At 43.9% G+C, this 20221-nt stretch overlaps 1 protein-coding gene across 6 annotated transcripts in view; it reads left to right on the top strand.

Annotated features, from left to right (window-relative positions):
* LOC139264555 (contactin-associated protein-like 2) overlaps nt 1-20221 on the top strand; it is a 2534539-nt gene that overhangs the window by 2223220 nt on the left and 291098 nt on the right. For all 6 annotated transcript variants that reach the window (XM_070881196.1, XM_070881199.1, XM_070881197.1 and 3 more), the window contains one exon: nt 8601-8819. In XM_070881196.1, the coding sequence (XP_070737297.1) occupies nt 8601-8819 (219 nt within the window). The remainder of the gene's footprint in view (nt 1-8600; nt 8820-20221) is intronic.

Genomic DNA, 20221 nt, shown 5'->3' with positions numbered 1-20221 from the left:
GCTCCTGGCTCTCATGTGCTTGGCAATGGGGGTGCGGCACCTTGGGGTGCAGTGCCGTGCTCTGGAACTACTGGGAGCTCTCTGCCACCAGTGTTCCTGGCTACCAGCTCCAGGGCCTCCACCATCCCTTCCATGTTATATCTTATTTGTTGGACAAAATCTCGGTGCCAACTATGTTCTTGGTGCTTAGTAGGCTTTTTGCTGCTGATGAATCTCCCTCGTGCCTCCCACAATAGCCAAACAAGCACACACCACACCCACACATGCTTTCAGTCCCTCTCAGCTCCCTTTCTCTCTGTCTCCTCTTCTGCACATGTCATGATAACCCTTGCCCTCCTGAATCGCGGGAATCGAGCGTTGCCATGTCGTTGCTAAGGATGGTGACACTTTGCGGCAGAAGGTCAGCGAGATTTAACGCTACCGCCTATTTCATATTGCTCGCGGTAACGCCCAATTTTAAAAATGGAGACTAGGTGCTCTGAGAATGGGCGAGAAGCCGACGATCTGAAAACCCATTTTTACCGCCCACAGCGGAAATAATGCCCATTTTTGGGTGATATGCACAAAAGTGTAAAATCTATCGCCAAATGTTTCCAGCAAAGTTGGGATCCACTGTCACCTCATTGGTAGAATCTATCACACCGATGACACTGATCTCTACTTGACCTGCCATCTATTACATCAGAATGGGTGTCGTTTATACTCTCTCACCTTGGTCCTCAGATTCGAACCATAATGAGTACCAACAGCAACACCACCAACCTTCTCCTCAACTACTTAATGCTGCACAGGACAGAGGCATCAGCGTAGGGCTACAACGCACTGAGGGCAATACCTCAACACGGTATACAGACAGAGGATGGGCTTCCTCAACATGACTGAGCAGAAGTGCCAAAGCAGGCTCAGGTTATTGCGCCAGGTCGTCACAGACATTTGCAGATTGCTCGAGCAAGACCTGCAGCCCAGAGGAGTGGGTGGACACACCTTTGCAGTGGCTGTCAAAGTCACCAGCCCCCTCTGTAGTAATGGCTCCACAAAGCAGGGTATGATACTTAAACTGTGCAGACCTGTAGTCCTTTATTTGCAGCTCCTGAGTGCAGACAACAAGATGTGTGTTCCTTTTAGGTCTCCAGCAGCAGCACCCTCTGGTGTACAGGTGAGGTGTGTACAGTGTAAGGGCACAGTCAGTGTTGCATAACAGTGTTGCAGACATCACACAGTAAACAGGCATGCATACATAACACCCTCAACTTCTTCACCTCAGACTCCTTCCAGGGAACTGCAGCAGACATTTGCGGTATCTCGCAGTAGGCATCACACAATTCACCGATGCCCTCTTTGACAAGCCAGTCAATTATATCAACTTTGCTACTGATGAAATCAGTGTTACTGAGCGGGAGCAGGCCTTTACCACTCTGGCTGGCTTCCCATGGGTGCAGGGCGTCATCGACTGCACACATGTGGCCATCAGGGCTTCCACTCCCTCAATGTGCAGCTCGTCTGCACCCATTGGAAGATCATCATGCATGTGTGCACTGTGATATCTTCACGGAGCAAAGCACACACAGCTTCCTTACATGCAGGCTGCTCTCTCGGAACTCTCCGGAAAGCTGCCTGTTGTTTAATGATTAACTATGCAGCTGCAGTACACAATACGTCCACATCCACAGTGAGGCGCTACAAGCATTACAAGCTTACAGACATTACACTTCTCCCTCCTTAATGAAAAAGCCAGCATAACAAACATCATAAATAACTTTCATTTTTATACATATTTACAAATTTAACTTTACCACTTGTTTTCTGTTTCGAAGAAGATACCTTCCATCTCCAACAGAACCTTCCAAACATGGTGTTGATTTCACACTCATTTGAGGCTCATCCTGAGGAACATTTTCCTCCATGGAATTTCCTTGATTTTCATTTGCACTCAATCTAACTTCATGCTCTTTGTTTTCCTGACTCAGATTCAGACTTTCATTCTGATTCTCTCCTGGATTTGGCCATCCATTTGCAATATACTCATACACCTTTGACATCACTGGGTCACGTTTGGTTGCTCTACCAATTTCTTCAGATGTGACTGGCAGTTAATCAATGTATGAAAAATAAAACACTTCTTCCCTATTGAGTGTAACTTGTGATGGGGAAGGCAATCTAGACATTGCATCAGCATTACTGTGATCAGCTGATCATCTGTATTCAATATCATATGTATATGCTGACAAAATCAAAGCCCATCTCTGCATTCAGGCTACAGCTAATGTTGGAACTGGGGACTTTGGATGAAGGATGAAAGATGGTCCGTAACAATGGTAAATTTACGACCATACAAGTATTTGTGAAACTTCTTGACCCCAAAAATTAATGCCAAAGCTCCCCTTTCAATTTGAGCATAATTTCTCTCACTGGCACTAAGATTGCGTGAAGCAAAAGCAATTGGTCTCTCCTCCCCACTACTTGATACATGAGAGATTACTGCCCCAACTCCATACGGAGAGGCATCACCTTAATCTCCTTAGATATGTCGTAGTGAACTAACATGGTGCTCTCTACCAATTTGTTTTTACACTCCTTGAATGCTGTTTCGCATTCTTTTGACCACTTCCTCTGGACCTGTTTTTTCAAAAGTTCATTCAGTGGATGTAATACTGTAGCCAAATTTGGTAGGAACTTCCCATAATAGTTCAAAAGATCCAAGAATGAACGAAGTTCAGTGACATTTCTGGGAGTGGGTGCATTTCTAATTGCATCCAATTTTTCCATGATTGGATGTAAACCATCTTTGTCTACTCTGTACCCTAAGTACTCCACTGAGTTTTTAAATAACTCACACTTACGAGCAGATACTCGTACTCTGCCTCTCTAGTCGTTTGAGGACTTCATTCAATATTTTATTATGAATTTGCCTATTTGGTGCTGAAATTAGTATGTCATCTAAATAACATACTACCCCTTCAATACCTTGCAAAATCTGGTTCATCACCCCTTGGAATATGGCAGGGGCGGAAGACACTCCAAACGGTAGCCTATTAAACTGATGTAGGCCTAGATGAGTATTTATAGTCAAACATGACTTGGACTCCTCATCTCATCTAGTTCAAGCTGTAAGTCGGCATTTGTAAGATCCAATTTTGAGAAGATATGACCACCTGTCAGTATTGTGAACAAATCATCTATATTCGGCAATGTATTTGGGACATTACCTTCTAGAACCTGGTTTACGGTTACCTTATAAATCACCACACAATCTTACTTTACCATCAGACTTAGGTACAACAACAATAGCCCAATTACATCGATCTATCTTACAAATAATGTTCTCAGTCTCTAGTCTTTTGAGTTCTTGCTCAACTTTCTCCTTGAGTGCATATGGTACAGAACGTGGCTTGTAGTAAACCGATCTAGCATCCTTCTGTACCCTGACACTCGCCTTGAAGCCTTGGATCGGACTCCCCATTTCGCATAACATCTTCGGATACTTCTTGATAACCTCTTCCATTGATGAAAATCTCGCTTCCACACAGAAAATCTTACTCCAATCCAGCTTCAGTAAGCTCAACCAATTTCTTCCTGGTAAAGCAGTCTTGTCTCCTTTCACTACTATTAGAGGCAAGTTCTGAAATTGATCTTTATATTTCACCGGTACGGTGATACGGCCTAATACAGGAATTTTCTCCCCCGAGTAGCCTCGCAGCTCGATCTTGGATTTCTCCAGTTGGAAATCACGCAATTTGTCACAGTACAGTGACTCCGATCCTACACTCACGGACGCACCCGTGTCAATTTCCATTGGTATCTTGAATCCCGCAACATCTATGTGGATTTTGATGCTTCCCAAATCGCTGTCCATTAACCTCGTGCTCCTGATGACGTGTAACTCTAACATCTACTCGTCCTGTTGTTGTTCTTCCAAGCTATGTAGTTTCTTTGGATTACTACTCATAGCTTTGAACACTGGACTCATAGCTTTAAAAGCTGGTTTACCCTTTAGTCGGCATGCCTTCGCAAGATGCCCAGTCTTTCTGCAGAAGAAACACTCTGCCTTCACATATGGACAACTTTTAGCAATGTGTTGTCCCAAGCACCTATAGCACCACTTCGATGTTCTGGTAGAATTTGCAGTTTCTGAGACTTTCGGCTATGGCCGTCTTTTACTTTGAACCTTCAGGTGACTTACCTCGGTTGACTGACGACCGTAATCATTATTTAATTCTCGGGAATATTGTACAGCCATGCTCATCGACCTCGCTGTCTAAAAAGCAATCTCAAAGGTTAAGTCATCTGTCATCAATAACTTCCTTCTGATCGCATCATTTTTCACCCCACAAACAAAACGATCCCGTAATGCTCGGTTTTGAAAGTTTCCAAAATTACAGTGCGTCGATAGCTTTTTTAATGCTATGATCGAATCAGCGATACTTTCATCCGTCTTTTGATTCCAATTCCCAAAACGATAGCTTTCAGCAATTTCTAATGGTTTGGGGTTATAGTGCTGCTCCAGCTTCGTTAAAATCTCTTTAAGCGTTGTGTCCTTTGGCTCATCAGGCACAAGCAGATTTACAAGGGTTTCGTATAATGCCGGACCTGCCACTGATAAGAAAATCACTTTCTTACGTTCCAACACAGCCCGGTTCTGGACTGCATTGTCTGGAACTTCGATTATGTTATTTGCAGTGAAATACATTTCTAGCCGATCCACATTCACCAAATTTCCGATTACACCTGCGATTTTTAATCTCTAGCTGTTCACACCCGTGTGCTGTTTTTTTTACCTCAGATTTTGTAGCTTTTTTTTTCAAAGACAGAAACTTCCAAAGTCTTCTGTCGGCTGGCTGAATCCTTCATCAACAAAATTTATGCTTTAAACATCCGAAAAATCACATCCTCGGTCACCAACTGTGATATCTTCACAGAGCACAGCACACACAGCTTCCTTATGTGCAGGCTGCTCTCTCGGAACTCTCCAGAAAGCTGCCTGTTGTTTAATGATTAACTATTCAGCTGCAGTACACAATACGTCCACATCCACAGTGTGGAGCTACAAGCATTACAAGCTTACAGACATTACATGCACCAAATTCCCTGGCAGTTGCTATGACTCTTGCGTATTGCGCCAGCCCACCCTCCCTCAGCTCTTCACTCCTCAAAACAAACTTTCCAGCTGGCTGATTGGAGACAAGGGCTATCCAATGAAGACGTGGCTCATGACATCCTTGAACAGGCCAAGTACTGAGGCACAGAAGAGATATAATGAAAGCCGCATTTTCACCAGATTTATCATAGAGCAGACAATAGGCATGTTCAAAATGTGCTTTAGATGCCTTGACAGATATGGAGAAGCCTTTCAGTACGAACCAGCCAGGGTCTCCAAGATCATCATGGTCTGCTGCACGCTGCACAACATACCATGCTTCAAGGATTAGCACTGCATGAGGAGCAAGTCTGAGCGCACAGCTCGAAGGAGGAGGAGGAGCATCAGCTGGAAGACAGTGAGGAGGAGCAGGAGGAACCTGCAGTGCAGATTCCACCAGTACCCGAGCACATTGTTGCCCAGGACGCCAGGAATGGCCTCATTATGGACAGATTTTCCTCATTTCAGGCATTACACCTATATGGCTGCCACATGTTGCGCCAAGTTGGCACCACCCCACCACAAAGCATCCCTACAATGACCAAGTCATTCCTTTCACACTAATCACCATTGCTGGAGGTAATGTTATGTCTCACCATTCACACCAACAACTAAGCCACCTCCAAAGTTGCCACAAATTTGTCCATGAACAAAAAGTGGTGAAAATAAATTGTTTTATGTGTGACATCACAGTAACGGAAACTGTAAAGAAACATTTATTAAAACACCCAAGTGACTACCCTTGTGCAACTACTTGTGTTTCATCTTTCTTTTATGTGTGCTTCTATGAGGTGCACCACCTACTGCTCACTTCCCTGCTGCAACTGCGAAGACACTTTTGGCAGATGCCCTCTGGGTTTTCGAGCCTGCGAGGGCCCCGCCAAAGTCTCCTCCTTCTGCAATTGTGCAGGGATAGACAGATTCAGCCATCGCAATCCCAGGAGGCATGTGGGGCTCTGACTGAGAGGGATGTCAACGGGGGAAAAGTGTGAGTGCTTTGAAAGGCCCCCCCCACTTCCCTGTCCCCTCTCACCATCAACCCTCTCATGGACTACCTGCACTTCCTTGCTAGCAAAGAGCTGTAGAACACCTTGCTGCACAGCAATGGGGCTGTGAGGACCCACATCTACATTGACATCCCTTCTAGAGAGGAGGTCTACGAGTGGCTGCCATCTATCCTCTCTAGATAGCCATCTATTCTCCATTGATAGCCATTTATCCTCCATAGATAGCATGCGCTCCTCTGAGTGACACATTAGCTGCTCCATGCAGGTGGCCATCCTTTCCATGGGACAGCCTACAGTCACCATCGCCTGCGACACGGTGGCACGACGACTCCATTCTCTAGACGTTTTCAGACATTGCGGTCGTAGAACCTGCCAAAGCCTCCTGCACATCTTGCTGCACTTCCAGGATCGCCCTCTTTCTGGATATTCCCCAAGGCTCAGTGTCTGCATGCAGCTGAGCAGATATAGGAGCATCCTGCACCCTCTGGCAAGGAGTCTCCATAGCAAGTAGTGTAGATGGGAGCATAAAAATACAGAGAGGCATTGATAGATTAAGTGAGTGAGCAAAGCCAGGCAGAGTGATGGGGATGTGATGAGAGGCACAGCAGGATGAAGTTGAGCGTGGCTTTACACTCCCCTTTCCTGATCTAATGAGATCATTGAAACATTTGTGGCTCTGTACCCAGGTCCTCCTCACAACATCCCTGCTGTTGAACTCTGCTATTTGGAGCCAGGCTCCTGCTAGGGAGGTCTTTTCCGCCGATCGGAAAGAAAGAGGACCTTCCTGTGTGTTCTCACTCCCTCCACAAGCCTATGGAGGGAGTCATCTGAGAACCTGGGTACAGCCCTTTATCTCTCTGGAGTCATGTTCAAAACTCTTTGTAACACTCCAATAGTGCAGTGCCTGTACAATTCTAGATGAACATTCAAAAGCAATGTGACCATGGCTCCTTTAAATATCCTGGCTAAAGAAGCATTATTGATGATGTCATCAGACAAGCACCATTTAATGAGGCTGGGTAACGTGCAAGGCTGCCTTAATTGGCGGCATAAATGGAAAGTCGATCTCAGGAGCGGGATGGAATCAGGAAGGGTGTCGCAACCCGCCATGGCAAGAGTCTCCTCACTATACAGCGGAAAGAGGCAAGAGAATAACTTGAGTTTAAGAATTAAATGTGAGAGACAGACATGTGCACATGTAAATGATACAATTTTTTAGATTTAGGCAAGTATATCTTTGATTAAAAATTACTTTGTAGTATGTGCCCAAGTTTGTTATATTGTCTGAAAAATGTATAAATTGCTCTTTGACCTTATTGTGTGAGTACGACCAAGCACTCAGGTAATCTGAAAGGTTGAAGGGGCGGGGTGAAATGTTACTTGACTGGGGCAGGGTAGAAATTGACTACCACTTCTTTAAAAAAAAAGGACAATTGGAGATTAAAAGTGGGTAGTAAATAATGAATATAAAATAAAACTTGCTGTATAATTGTGTTGCGTATGCAATAACTTAATAGGCTTAGTTGCATGAACTCAATCAGGTGCGACCTGACTCTACTTTATTAGCTCTCAAAGTGAGGATTAAACATGGAGGCTTTCTTTATATACAAGGGCTGCACGTGTGTGTCTGTGGCCCAATGACCTCCGACGGTCGCTCCCCCTGGTGGCAGATAAACCCAGGCATACATACTTTACAAATTGCAAATTATTATTGATATTTATTGTGATTGGAAGAGACTAAATCATGAAGTAACTGTAAACAAGCAATCTGTTATTTTTAAGTAGTGTCTTTGTTATAACCTTAGTATAACCAAAGTATAGAGTGCACAGCTATGTAAATCAGTTATGTAAGATAAAAACTAATCCTCCTGGTTTGGCTCCTGAATTTCAAGAAGTTGCATTTAAAGAGAAAGTAAACATGTTCATACAGACTTATGCGACAGTTGGTGGATTACCAAAGGTCAGATGAGCAAATCACACCTGAATCCCATTTTTCCCATTTTATCAGATTTGGCACATGGACAATTGGCAACTTATTTGTATCATCTTTCAAGGACCAGTAATGTTATTATCACTTTCCCCCTTTGGGAAGAAGGATATAATAGAGGTCCTGTCGGCTGTCTTCCGGTATATTCATGCCAAATGAAGCAAGTGAAATAATTCAGGATCCTCACAATATTTTATGCTGAAACTCCTTGGAGGAAAGACTTTCATTGATTTTATCTTCAGTCTGACAAAAAATATGATGGTGTTTCGAGCTAAGGTCCTTATCTACTGCAGCAAGATTTTAAGAACAGAAAAAAACTATTCGACCCAAAAGCTGATGTATTTTTGATTATTCTTAACCCTTTTAACATTTCATCTCTCCATTATCACCTAGTCACCTTTCTCTCCAGAAGTGCATCTATTTTTTATGTTTTAATCAAATAATAACAAAATTATGATTATTGTATTTTTAGCACCTACTGAAGTAACGTTTTCATTTGATGTGGGTAATGGCCCAGTGGAACTTACAGTGAGATCCCCAAATCCTTTGAATGATGACCAGTGGCATCGAGTAATCGCTGAGCGCAATGTAAAGGAAGCAAGCCTTCAAGTAGATCTACTGCGCAGGGATTTCAGGAAGGCACCAACCCAGGGTCACACTAGACTGGAACTCTACAGCCAGCTCTATGTGGGTAAGTAATTAAAGCGTATTTGTCATTAAAAAAAAAAACTCAAAAGCCTTGGGTTATTTGTTTCAACTGGCCAGATGCCTCAGTACAGTAAAATATTGACTGAGTCTTAAAAACAAATATGCGTGCAATTATACTCAAGTTTAATGTTTCACATAGTTTACACGTGCATGAAAAATAAGATTCAAGGAACCACATGAAATATATAAAACTTCATGAATAGCTGAGTTACAGCAAATACATTGATACATAAGTGTATCAATGGATATGAATTTTGGACGGGAAAGTGCAGTTGAGGTAGAAGATCAGCCATGATCATATTGAATGGCGGTGCAGGCCTACTCCTATTTCTTATGTTTCTTATATGCTGTACTCACACCAATGTCAAATTGCGGATAACAGCTTGAAGAATTCTTTGCTTGCTATTTGAAGATTGACACCGTCTCAGTGGAGTAATATCTGAAATGAGCTAACAGTGGTATCAGAGGGAAACAAATGTATTTATCTGTCTGCAATGCTTGATAAAAACATTGGGGTAGATTTTTGCTTGCGCTGCTGGGCAATGATATGGCACAGTCACACACACTTTACAGAACCCCCTGATTTTCACCCCATTAATTTAATTAGTAGTCGAGCACAAACTGCATTTTAAAAATCCATGTTGACTGGCCTTGATTAACTAATTTTTCCAACTATGTAGTAATTTCATCCGATGTTACAGACTGTTGGCAGCCAAGAGTCATAAGAACATAAGAAGAACATAAGAAATAGTAACAGGAGTAGACCATTTGGCCCCTTGAGCCTGCTCCACCATTCAATAAGATCATGGTTGATCTGATCATGGACTCAGCTCCACTTCCCTGCCCTCTACCCATAACCCTTTACTGCCTTATCGCTCAAAATTCTGTCTATCTCCACCTTAAATATATTCAATGACCCAGCCGCCACAGCTCTCTGGGGCAGAGAATTCCATAAATTTACAACACTCAGAGAAGAAATTCCTCCTCATAGTTTTAAACGGGTGGGCTCTTATTCTGAGACTATGTCCCCTAGTTTTAGTTTCCCCAATGAGTGGCAATATCATCTCTGCATCCACCTTGTCGAGCCCCCTCATTATCTTATATGTTTCAATAAGCTCACCTCTCATTCTTCTGAACTCCAATGTGTATAGACCCAACCTGTTGATACTGGATTCTTTTCCCTTCAATCTGTTTCAGCGAATTCACTGACACACGAACACTTTTAGTCTTAGCAACATAAGACCTTTATTAGAGAATCTCCCGGCCGGGACCTGTTAAGATAAAGGGGAACACTCTCGAGTTGAGCTTGTCCACCTCTGTCCTGACAAGCTACGTAACAGTACAAAAGCTCAACACTTATACATTGTTACAGCAGAACACATTTGAGTGACACTCAGTTTATACAATCATTGGTCGATTTCCCCCATAGCATACCCAATTGCAGGCTAATAACTCTCCAAATAGGGCGGGCTCCAGGGATGTGTTTATTGTTTCGATTTTCATAGCATTTCCCTATTTCATGGCTGGATATAGCAGCCCCTCGTCTGACTCATGTCTGACTTTGCTTTTCACGTAACTCGTGTTTGACCACAACTCTGAGTAACCCCTTTTTGTGTCGACATTGCAAATATCTCAGCTTGACATTTTCTTTTAGCCATTTTCCCATGATTCCCTATCTCCATCCTTTTGCTACCTTCTCTAGCTATCTACCACTTTCGCAATCCTTTTTCACATTCTCAAACCTACTCAACCTATCTTCATAAGTCAACCCTCTTAGCTCCAGAATCAACCGAGTGAACCTTCTCTGAACAGTCTCTAATGCAAGTATATCCTTTCTTAAATATGGAGACCAAAACTGTATGCAGTACTCCAGGTGTGGCCTTACCAATACCCTGTACAGTTGTAGTAGGACTTCTCTGCTTTTGTACTCTATTCCCCTTGTAATAAAGGCCAACATTCCATTTGCCTTCCTGGGGCCCAAATTTCCTCAACCCCTTTTTCCGTGCACTCTCCCGAGATGCGCCGACTTTGTGCGCTCAAAACGGTGCCAAAAAACTTACTAACAATTCTGGCCGCTCTACTGTGTGTCCCGGGTCCTGGCACGGTGTTTCTCGTGGAGTGGGGGGCGGAGCTACAGCCTGCGGCAAAAACAGTGCCGGCAGCTGTCCGCATGCGCAGTAGAGCGTTCGCGCATGCGCAGTAGCTCCTCCCCATGATGGTGATGATGATGCCTGCAGCGTGGGACCCAACGCATCCCACCCCTATCCCGGGACAAGTGGCCTGCCACACAGGCCAGCCGCTGCCTTCCCGCGCTGAGGGCTACAAGAAACAGGTTGGTGGAGGGGGAAGAGTTTTGATCCGGCGGGGGGTGGGAGAGGAAGAGTTTTGATCGGTGGGATGGGGTGGGGGGAGGAAGAGATTTGATTGGGGGAGGGTGAAGAGTTTTGATCGGGGGGGTGGGGGTGGGGGTGAGGGGAGAGTTTTGATTGGGGGGGGAGAAAAAAATCTTCAAAGATTTTCCAGTACTTTAATATCTAGCTACCTTTACTAAAAATTCCCTATCTGCAGTATCTTACAGCTCACCCACTACTGCACAGAATTCTAAAATATGACTAATTATCAGAGTCACACTACGCAATGCTGAACATCAATATTTAAGTTTACATTTTGACATGCTTTTTTTGTCAAGTCTATCATTTTAAATTTCTAAACCTAGTCAGGGCAATTCTTTGGTGCTGCAGAAGTCAAAATCCAATGTGGTGTGATGCCGCACTCGAGTCCATTAGGTGAGCATGTTGGTGCTCTTGATCTATTATTTACAAAGAAAACCCTCCCCTTGCTTAAGTGGCCCCTATACTTCAGCCTTCATTACAAGATCATTTTTATTCTTGTAAAAACTCCATACTCAGTTTAATCAGGCTGATAGCACCTACACCCTGTCCAGTCTCGCTGCTTGGGATTTTAAAAAAAACTCGCATTCCTATCATAACATTGTCATTTGGAGGCTACCTGCGCTGATTTCTTAACTCTCCGCAAGGGTTTTTTGTGTGGCCACAAGTGGCCACATACGCTGGCCTAAGTTAGTTTGGAGCAATTATTAGCTGTCCAAACTGGCTTAGATGGCCAAAACAGGCGTAGGTGGCTGGTAACGCCCTCTTTTGAAAAAAAAACGAAACTTAAAAAAAAATCCTAACTAACTCACTTACACTGCTGGAAATTAAATGTGCAGAATGGGGATTTTTAAGATACTCCAGAAAAATCAAGTTGCTCCAAAAAAAATGGAGCAACTCCTGGCCAAATTTGGGCCCCTGATTACTTGCTGTTCCTGCATACTAACTTTTTGTGTTTCACACACAAGGACCCCCAGGTCCCTCTGTACTGCAGCACTTTGCAATTTTTCTCCATTTAAATTATAATTTTTTTAGTTATTTCTGCCAAAGTGGATAACCTCACACTTTCCCACATTATACTCCATCTGACAAATTTTTGCCCACTCACTTAGCCTGTCAATATCCCTTTGCAGATTTTTTGTGTCCTCTTCACAATTTGCTTTCCCACCTTACTGCCACTATAACTACAGTAGGAGTGCGGCAGAACGCCCACAAATGAAGCCAGGACTTGGAGCTATCAGGTCCTGGCCTTGTGCGGGAGTTACCTGGAAAGAAGCAGAGCCTCCAACTACATCAAACAAGACCATTGGCATCAGAGGGCATGGTTAGTTTTTAGTTTCATTTTAATATCTCTCTTCTTGGTTGCATATTCATTTGGGACTTTGTAGCTGGAAACTAACAGTTAAATATATCTAAAGAAATTTAGAAATTACTGTCAATGTCTTTACTTTAGGCTCACATTAATTTTGGATGCTCCACTACCTTAATGGTTTAATGGTCACAGATAATGTTACTCAAGTGGTAGACAGTGGTTTCTCACTACTGAAGCCATTTTAATGGTTGATTAGTGGTAGCAATCCATCATCAGCAACTATCGTCATTAATTAACCGAAGCGAGGTTAGGGTAAAGAAATGGATGGGACACTTGACTAAACACTGATTGAGGACAGTAATTATCATTAATTGATTCAGTTTGATGAGCGTGTACACTACAAGGCCTAACAAAAGGAGTAATACTGGATATTCAGGATTCAGCTCTGTGGAAATGGAATGATTACAACACTGCAAATTAATCAAACAAGAACAGTATCATAATTATACCTTAAACCCTGAAATGAATGTAATGAAGCATCCAAAGGCATTTGCTTATGTAGTCAGAAATCTCAACTAGCAATAAGCTTTAACAACTGAAATCAGAGTTTACCTTCAAACATCTATAGCAAGCAGTAAAAGAATCATATAGTGCGAGATTAATCTATTTAAAATATCTATATTATTTCAAATTAAAACACAGGCTTCCTCAGTTAGAGTCAAATGGTTAAGTACACAGTGTAGAAATAGCAGACTACATTTTACCATCCATCGCTAATCTGGCAATTCCTACTTGTTAGTATAAATCTCAGAATTTGATCTTTCCCCCCCCCGGCTAGGTGCTCACACCACCTATGGCTTCAGATGACCCCATAAGGATTGGCTGTAAAACAGAACAGGCAGCCCCGGTGGTGCTGTACTGATTTTCCAATCACTCATAGCCTCACCCAACTCTAACTAAATATAATACCAACATTAAGTCTGACTGGACCAATTCCTCTGATCATCTCAGCAAAGGCTGTTTCCAAGTCAATTTATGTTTGTATCTTAAAATGTTTGCATGTGTGAAATGGCAAATGGTAATAGTCTCAAGTGGGAATTTGCTACCACATCCTAGAATGCAATCCAATAGTCAAAACATCCAAATTGCAACTAGACCTAGGTCAAGCAGATCCATGGAATGCTGCAGAGCTCACATCCCATTTAGGAGCAATAATTCAGTGTTGTATACCAGAGACCGAATCCAAAATTGGAGAGTTTCTAACAATATTTTGCTAAAGAGTTTTGATCGGTTGGGGGGGGGAGCGAGGATTTTGATCGGGGTGGGGGGTGGGGGGCGGGGGGAAGAGTAATTAAGACGACAAAGGGACTTTCTTTTATATATATATATATATATTATATATGTGGCTAGTCATGTTACATACATAGGATATATGAAACAGAAACAGGCCATTTGGCCCAAACAGTCCATGTCGGCGTTTATGCTCCACTCGAGCCTCCTCCAGTCTTTCCTCATCTAAATCTATCAGCATAACCCTCTATTTCATTCTCCCTCATGTGCTTGTCTAGCCTTCCCCTTAAATGCATCTATACTATTTGCTTCAGCCATTCCATGTAGTTGCGAGTTCCACATTCTCACCACTCTTTGGGTAAATCATTTTTTCTGAATATGCTATTGGATTTCTTGGTGACTATCTTATATTGCTGGCCTCTAGTTATACTCTTCTCCACAAGTGGAAACATTGGGCTCAATTTTCCCCAGTGATTTGTGCCGTTTTTTTGGAGCAGGCTGCTTTTTCTGGCCTAACTTAAAAATCCACAGTTTCCCCAATCAATTTGCACCAGCGTAACTCATTTAGTTACGATTTTATTAGGTATGTTTTTTTCATCCAAAGGAGGTGTAACCAGCCACTGTGCCAATTCTGGCCCTTTAGGGAACTTTGGCCAGCTGATCGTTACTCCATTTCTGCTTAGGCCAGCGTATGTGGCCTCTCCAGAAAACCCGGAGAGATAAAGAAATCGGCGCAGGTAAGTAAATCAGAGGAGGCCATTCGGCCTGGGCTAGGAAAGAGGAGCGGACTGGAAGGGCAGTTGGGGCCAGGGTTGGTGGGGGAGGGGAGGGGGAGACAGCCGATCAGAAGGCTTGGTGCCCGGGGAGGGGGAGGGGGAGGGAGAGGGAGAGAGGTCACTTCCGTAATGTTGGTGTTGTGTTAATGGAACATGATTCAGTTTTAATGTAAAATATATTTTATTCAAAAGTTTACAAATGTACTGTACTTAACTTTAATAAAATTATTCTTGCATCAAACTTTACTTTAATATCACTCTTTAAGATCACTTAAAAACTTTAAGATCACTTATAAACTTGTAAATTTACATAACTTACAAAAAAAATTTAATTTGAGAACAGTTACAACAGTAACAATAATAATCACAACAACAACAGCAGCAAAGAAAGGCTGCACCAATCTCTCATCCCCCTTAGTCTAAGACGCCCGCTATGCTTGGTCTTGGACTGTCCACCACCCCTGGCTGCAGGCGGTGGCGCAGTGTTTTTGGGCTTGGTATCAAGCTTATTCCTTCTAACATCTCAGGTACTGTTAGCATCAGGCAGCAAGTAGGAGGGCCTGACTTTGAGCTCTTCAGAGGCTGGTGTGGGGATTGCAGTGGGAGTGGCACTTGATTCTGTCAATGCGCGGGGTCTGGGCGTGTTCCCTTATTGCAGCAACTAACTCACATATGCCGTCCCTCATGCGCCATGACAGTGTCTCAGTGGACTGCAACATTCCCTCCCTAATGGCCAGTACTACTTATGACATTCCCTCACTCATTGCCAGTATCATGGTTTGCACTACCTCTGAGATTCCCTCCCTCATGGCCAGTGACGTGGTTTGCATTATCTCAGACATTCCCTCCCTCATGGCCACTATTCCCTGACTGATGCTCCCGGCGAGAGTTGTTATTTTTCCCAACAGTCCCGCCACCTCATCACTCACCCCGCTGATGGTGTGCAGGAGTGAACGGGTAAGGTCAATTGAGCTCTCCGCACTCAATTACATCATCTGAATCACATCTGATCCATCCTGCATCTCAGGAGAACGAGTTTGAGTTCACTTTCCCCTCCTCCCCATGGGTGTGGCTCGCACCCCAACACTGGAACATGCAGTCTGGGACAGTGGAGCCCTGGGTGTGCCTTGCTGCACCCCACTACTGGGACCTGCAACCTCAGAAGGTGCGAAACCATGGAAAGTCCCACCAACACTCAAATCATTAGTCATAGAAGGGGCTGTCAACTCCATGAGCGGCACGTCTTCCAAAATCAGTACAACTGTGTGAGATTCATCCACCTCCATCCCCTCCCCATCACCCCCATGGATGGATTGGAAGATGTTCTCCTCTTTAGGCTCATCCACTTCATAGAAACATAGAAAATAGGTGCAGGAGTAGGCCATTCGGCCCTTCGAGCCTGCACCACTATTCAATATGATCATGGCTGATCATTTTTGCAACTTTAGTACCCCATTCCTGCTTTCTCTCCATATTCCTTGATCCCTTTAGCTGTAAGGGTCACATCAAACTCTCTTTTGAATATATCTAACGAACTGGCCTCAACAACTTTCAGTGGTAGAGAATTCCACAGGTTCACAATTCTCTGAGTGAAGAAGTTTCTCCTCATCTCGGTCCTAAATGGCTTACCCCTTACCCTTAGACTATGACCCCTGGTTCTGGACTTCCCCAACATCGGGAATCTTCTTCCTGCATCTAACCTGTCCAGTCCCGTCAGAATTTTATATGTTTCTATGAGATCCCCTCTCATTCTTCTAAATTTCAGTGAATATAAGCCTAGTTGGTCCAGTCTTTCTTCATATGTCAGTCCTACCATCCCGGGAATCAGTCTGGTGAACCTTCGCTGCACTCCCTCAATAGCAAGAATGTCCTTCCTCAGATTAGGAGACCAAAACTGTACACAATATTCAAGGTGTGACTTCACCAAGGCCTTGTACAACTGCAGTAAGACCTCCCTGCTCCTATACTCAAATCCTCTCGCTATGAAAGCCAATATGCCATTTGCCTTCTTCACCGCCTGCTGTACCTGCATGCCAACTTTCAATGACTGATGTACCATGACACTCAGGTCTCGTTGCACCTCCCCTTTTCCTAATCTGTCACCATTCAGATAATATTCTGCCTTCCTGTTTTTGCCACCAAAATGGATAACCTCACATTTATCTATATTATACTGCATCTGCCATGCATTTTCCCACTTACCTAACCTGTCCAAGTCACCCTGCAGCTTATTAGCATCCTCCTCACAGCTCACACTGCCACCCAGCTTAGTGTCATCTGCAAACTTGGAGATATCACATTCAATTCCTTCGTCTAAATCATTAATGTATATTGTAATTAGCTGGGGTCCCAGCACTGAACCTTGCGGTACCCCACTACTCACTGCCTGCCATTCTGAAAAGGACCCGTTCATTCCTACTCTTTGCTTCCTGTCTGTCAACCATTTCTCTATTCATGTCAATACTTCACCCCCAATACCATGTGCTTTCATTTTGCACACTAATCTCTTGTGTGGGACCTTGTCAAAAGCCTTTTGAAAGTTCAAATACACCACATCCACTGCTTCTCCCTTGTGTACTCTACTCGTTACATCCTCAAAAAATTCCAGAAGATTTGTCAAGCATGATTTCCCTTTCATAAATCCATGCTGCCTTGGACCGATCCTGTCACTGCTTTCCAGATGCACCGCTATTACATCTTTAATAATTGATTCCAACATTTTCCCCACCACCGATGTCAGGCTAACCGGTCTATAATTCCTCGTTTTCTCTCCCTCCTTTTTTAAAAAGTAGTGTTACATTAGCTACCCTCCAGTCCATAGGAACTGATCCAGAGTCAATAGAATGTTGGAAAATGATCACCAATGCATCCACTATTTCTAGGGCCACTTCCTTAAGTACTCTGGGATGCAGCCTATCAGGCCCTGTGGATTTATCGTCCTTCAATCCCATCAATTTTGCTAACACAATTTCCTAACTAATAAGGATTTCCTTCAGTTCCTCCTTTTTGCTACACCCTCGAACCCCTAGTATTTCCGGAAGGTTATTTGTGTCTTCCTTAGTGAAGACAGATCCAAAGTATTTGTTTAATTGGTCTGCCATTTCTTTGTTCCCCATTATAAATTCACCTGATTCTGTCTGCAAAGGACCTACATTGGTCTTTACTAATCTTTTTCTCTTCACATATCTATAGAAGCTTTTGCAGTCAGGTTTGATGTTCCCTGCAAGCTTCCTCTCATACTTTATTTCCCCCCTCCTAATTAAACCCTTTGTCCTCCTCTGCTGAATTCTAAATTTCTCCCAGTCCTCAGGTTTGTTGCTTTTTCTGGCCAATTTATATGCCTCTTCCTTGGATTTAGCATTATCCCTAATTTCCCTTTCTAGGCCCGGTTATGCCACCCTCCCCGTTTTATTTTTACACCAGACAGGGATGTACAATTATTGAAGTTCATCCATGTGATCTTTAAATGTTTGCCATTGCCTATCCACCGTCAACCCTTTAAGTATCATTTGCCAGTCTATCCTGGCCAATTTAATGACTTGGATGAAGGGACCGAGTATAATGTACCCTAGTTTGCTGATGACACAAAGAAGGGTGGGAGAGCAAATTGTGAGGAGGACATAAAAAATCTGCAAAGGGATATAGACAGGCTAAGTGAGTGGGCAAAAATTTGGCAGATCGAGTATAATGTGGGAAAATGTGAGAGTATCTACTTTAGCAGAAAAAATAGAAAAGCAAATTGTAATTTAAATGGAGAAAAATTGCAAAGTGCTGCAGTACAGAGGGACCTGGGGGTCCTTGTGCATGAAACACAAAAAGTTAGTATGCAGGTACAGCAAGTAATCAGGAAGGCAAATGGAATGTTGGCCTTTATTGCAAGGGGGATAGAGTATAAAAGCATTTAAGTCCTGCTACAACTGTACAGGGTATTGGTGCCATACCTGGAGTACTGCGTACAGTTTTGGTCTCCGTATTTGAGGAAGAATATACTTGCATTGGAGGTTGTTCAGAGAAGGTTCACTAGGTTGATTCTAGAGCTGAGGGGGTTGACTTATGAAGATAGGTTGAATAGGTTGGGCCTATACCCATTGAAGTTCAGAAGAATGAGGGGTGATCTTATCGAAACATATAAGATAATAAGGGTCTCTACATACATCCACCGCCCCCCACAGCGAGATCGTGCAGCAGGCCCGTTACATTAACATACAGGATCAGACACACTGCAAGTACAAAGAAAGGAAGTTACAGTTTGTATCGTGACACCTTGGTTCAGTGACTTACATTCGTTACGTTTTAAGGTCGTGCGCCATGATTGGGTAGATTGCATTCATGGTACGTAATGAGGTAGCAGTACCAGTATGCGAGGACGCAGATTCCAGAGCAATCGGACGGGGTCCTAGTTGTCAGATAGCGGTGCTGTGACCCTGTTAGTGGGGTGGACTTGGTTCGCTCAGCTAGCCAGGACTCGGGATCTTTGCCATTGCGTAGTGGTGGGCAGAGCCACAGATGTGTGTGGCCTCCCTGTCCTCCTTTGAGGGCTGCAGAATTTTCTGCCTGCTCTCTAATGGTGTTGGGAACCTGGTTGCTCCAGGTCCCGTTTGGAGAACTCGTGGTCTGACCTTTCATTCCCGGACATGGCCGAGATAGCGACTGGGTCTGGTGGCTGCACCGTCTCTACCCGGGTGATGGGCAACGGTGGCTGACTGCGCGTATTGGCGCCACTTTCGTTTCCAGGTCCGTGGCGAATAGTGCCATTGGGTACCTGCAGCATGGGATAGACCTGGGGCAGGGCATCAGGATCAGCGCCTTTACCCTCCCGAATTTGCTCGCTTGCTACTTTTGTGGACACTCTATTCCTGACATCTCGCAACAACATTTTGTTCTTTCCATTAGGAATTGTACCGACAACAACATTTTGTTCACAACCTTAATCGATTCGTTACATTGATTGCCATGCATACAATGTCTCTTTAAATTCAGTTGGTTGCAGTCTCCTTTAAGAGAACCCTGGGGGATTTACCTGAATCAAATCCTTTGTTAGACACCACGTGTTGGTCACTCAGCGTTGCACCTCGTGAGATGGCCGCGGGCATCTTTTTTTTCAGCCACGCTGCACCTCGCTGCATTAGGGATGCCATCTTGCCTCTGTCCTCGAGGTCGATTGCCTTGATCCTTCTCTCCTGTGATTCTGCCACAAAAGCTGGAAGAGTGCCTGTGAATTCGATCTTCCTCTCCAGGAGTCCTGCCACTGGAGCCAGGAAGGTACTTTTAGGTCATTCCGATCGGATCATTGCCATGCAGTCATGCTGGACGGTCTGTGCCTCAGGTGCTGCGCCTGTCTGTTCTCTGGTGCCTGGCCCAAGCGAAGGTGAGGTTTTGCTCTGCCTCTGAGCATGGGGGACATCGTTTGCTGGAGTGAAGAGGTCTTCCCATTTCCACTAGATCTTCCCCGTCCACCTTCTTCCGAGTAGCATTGGACCATCACCTGCAACAATCCACAGAGATAACTTGTGCACCACGCCATTATGGATTACGCTACCAAGAACTAGGATCAGCTCCTTGTTGTAGGTGCACAGATTTTCCTGTACTGGAACCAGCTCGAGTTGTTTTTCGTTCC

The sequence above is a fragment of the Pristiophorus japonicus genome, chromosome 5 (assembly GCF_044704955.1).
Source record: "Pristiophorus japonicus isolate sPriJap1 chromosome 5, sPriJap1.hap1, whole genome shotgun sequence".
In the NCBI taxonomy this organism is placed as follows: Eukaryota; Metazoa; Chordata; class Chondrichthyes; family Pristiophoridae; genus Pristiophorus; species Pristiophorus japonicus.
Note: the sequence above shows the minus strand (reverse complement) of the source record. Positions and strands in the feature narration are given on the sequence as shown.